The 1,222-nt window shown below is 47.1% G+C and overlaps 1 protein-coding gene across 2 annotated transcripts in view; it reads left to right on the forward strand.

Moving 5' to 3' along the window:
• LOC100952962 (phylloquinone omega-hydroxylase CYP4F11-like) overlaps positions 1–1,222 on the forward strand; it is a 27,766-nt gene that overhangs the window by 9,698 nt on the left and 16,846 nt on the right. For both annotated transcript variants that reach the window (XM_003796622.2, XM_012809441.1), the window contains exons 7-8: positions 246–312; positions 494–623. In XM_003796622.2, coding sequence (XP_003796670.1) covers positions 246–312; positions 494–623 — 197 coding nt within the window. The remainder of the gene's footprint in view (positions 1–245; positions 313–493; positions 624–1,222) is intronic.

A 1,222-nucleotide genomic window follows, 5' to 3' on the forward strand; every position in this document is an offset into this window, starting at 1 on the left:
CCAGAGATTTTTCTCCAAAAGTCCTCATTATGTAGAAACATGAAACTATTCATGGACCATTGATTTTTCCCACGGGGATAAAAGAGGAAGCAGGGAACTCAGGGAGGAAGTCCATCAGGAGAGGGCTGTGACAATGGTGACTTAGATAGCTCTAGGAGTGAACAGTGGGTTTAGGTTTCTAAAAAGAGGATAGATCTTCAGAGATCAAAGCTAGTATAATTTGGGGGGTGTTTTCTTCTCTCCAGGATGAAGATGGAAAGACATTGTCAGATGAGGACATTAGATCACAGGCTGACACCTTCATGTTTGGGGGTGAGCGTCCCAAGGGGGGACTATAGTGGGGGTAGAGGTCTCTCCATCACAGAGACTTGGCGCATGGACCTGGATCACTCCATCCCTCCCATCCTCCCTAAATGCCTCAATGTAAGGGTGCTGTCCATCTCTCTGGTGATGAAGCAGCTGAGAGACCTGTGTCAACCTTCTTGCCACTCAGGCCATGACACCACAGCCAGTGCTCTCTCCTGGGTGCTGTACAACCTTGCAAGACATCCAGAATACCAGGAGCGTTGCCGGCAGGAGGTGCAAGAGCTTCTGAGGAACCGTGAGCCTGAAGAGATTGAATGGTGAGTGCAGGTCCTCATGGCCTGTTCCTGAGCCCCACCCCACCCCCATTGGCTCTGCTCCACAAGTGGGGAGGAGAGAAGCTGTTTTTCTTGATTCCACCAGTATTGCTTAGCAATAATAGGAGCAGAACCCAGAGGCAGTACTTGGTATGTCCCCTGGCTATCAGAGGAAAGGTTGCAAGATTTAAGGACAGAAAGACCTGGGTTGCTGAGAGAATTAGTAACCATGAAAATGGTTAATGATGACACTTAGCCTGTCCAGTCCCTTTCTTTTCTCCTTGAAATAACATTGTTTTAAACATCTTCTTACTCACTAAATGTTCGCTTTTCTGTGGCCTAATTCCTCCCCTACTGTACACTCCAAGAATTCATACAGGAGATTCAGAGGTAAAAGTCATCTACCTCTTGTCCACAATACATACTATCATTCATCAATCCAGTATTTTTTAACAAGCACCCCAACACTGCCTTCTCATCACCAATTCTGCACCCTGCATTTTTTGGTGCTCTGAAGAACTGGAAAGGACCCATCCCAGGAATCCACCTTTCAGGTGTTTCCAGCATGATTAGGGAACAGTCCTAGGTCAGGACATTCGCAG

The sequence above is a fragment of the Otolemur garnettii genome, unplaced genomic scaffold, assembly GCF_000181295.1.
Source record: "Otolemur garnettii isolate 467f Iridium unplaced genomic scaffold, OtoGar3 scaffold00105, whole genome shotgun sequence".
Taxonomy (NCBI): domain Eukaryota; kingdom Metazoa; phylum Chordata; class Mammalia; order Primates; family Galagidae; genus Otolemur; species Otolemur garnettii.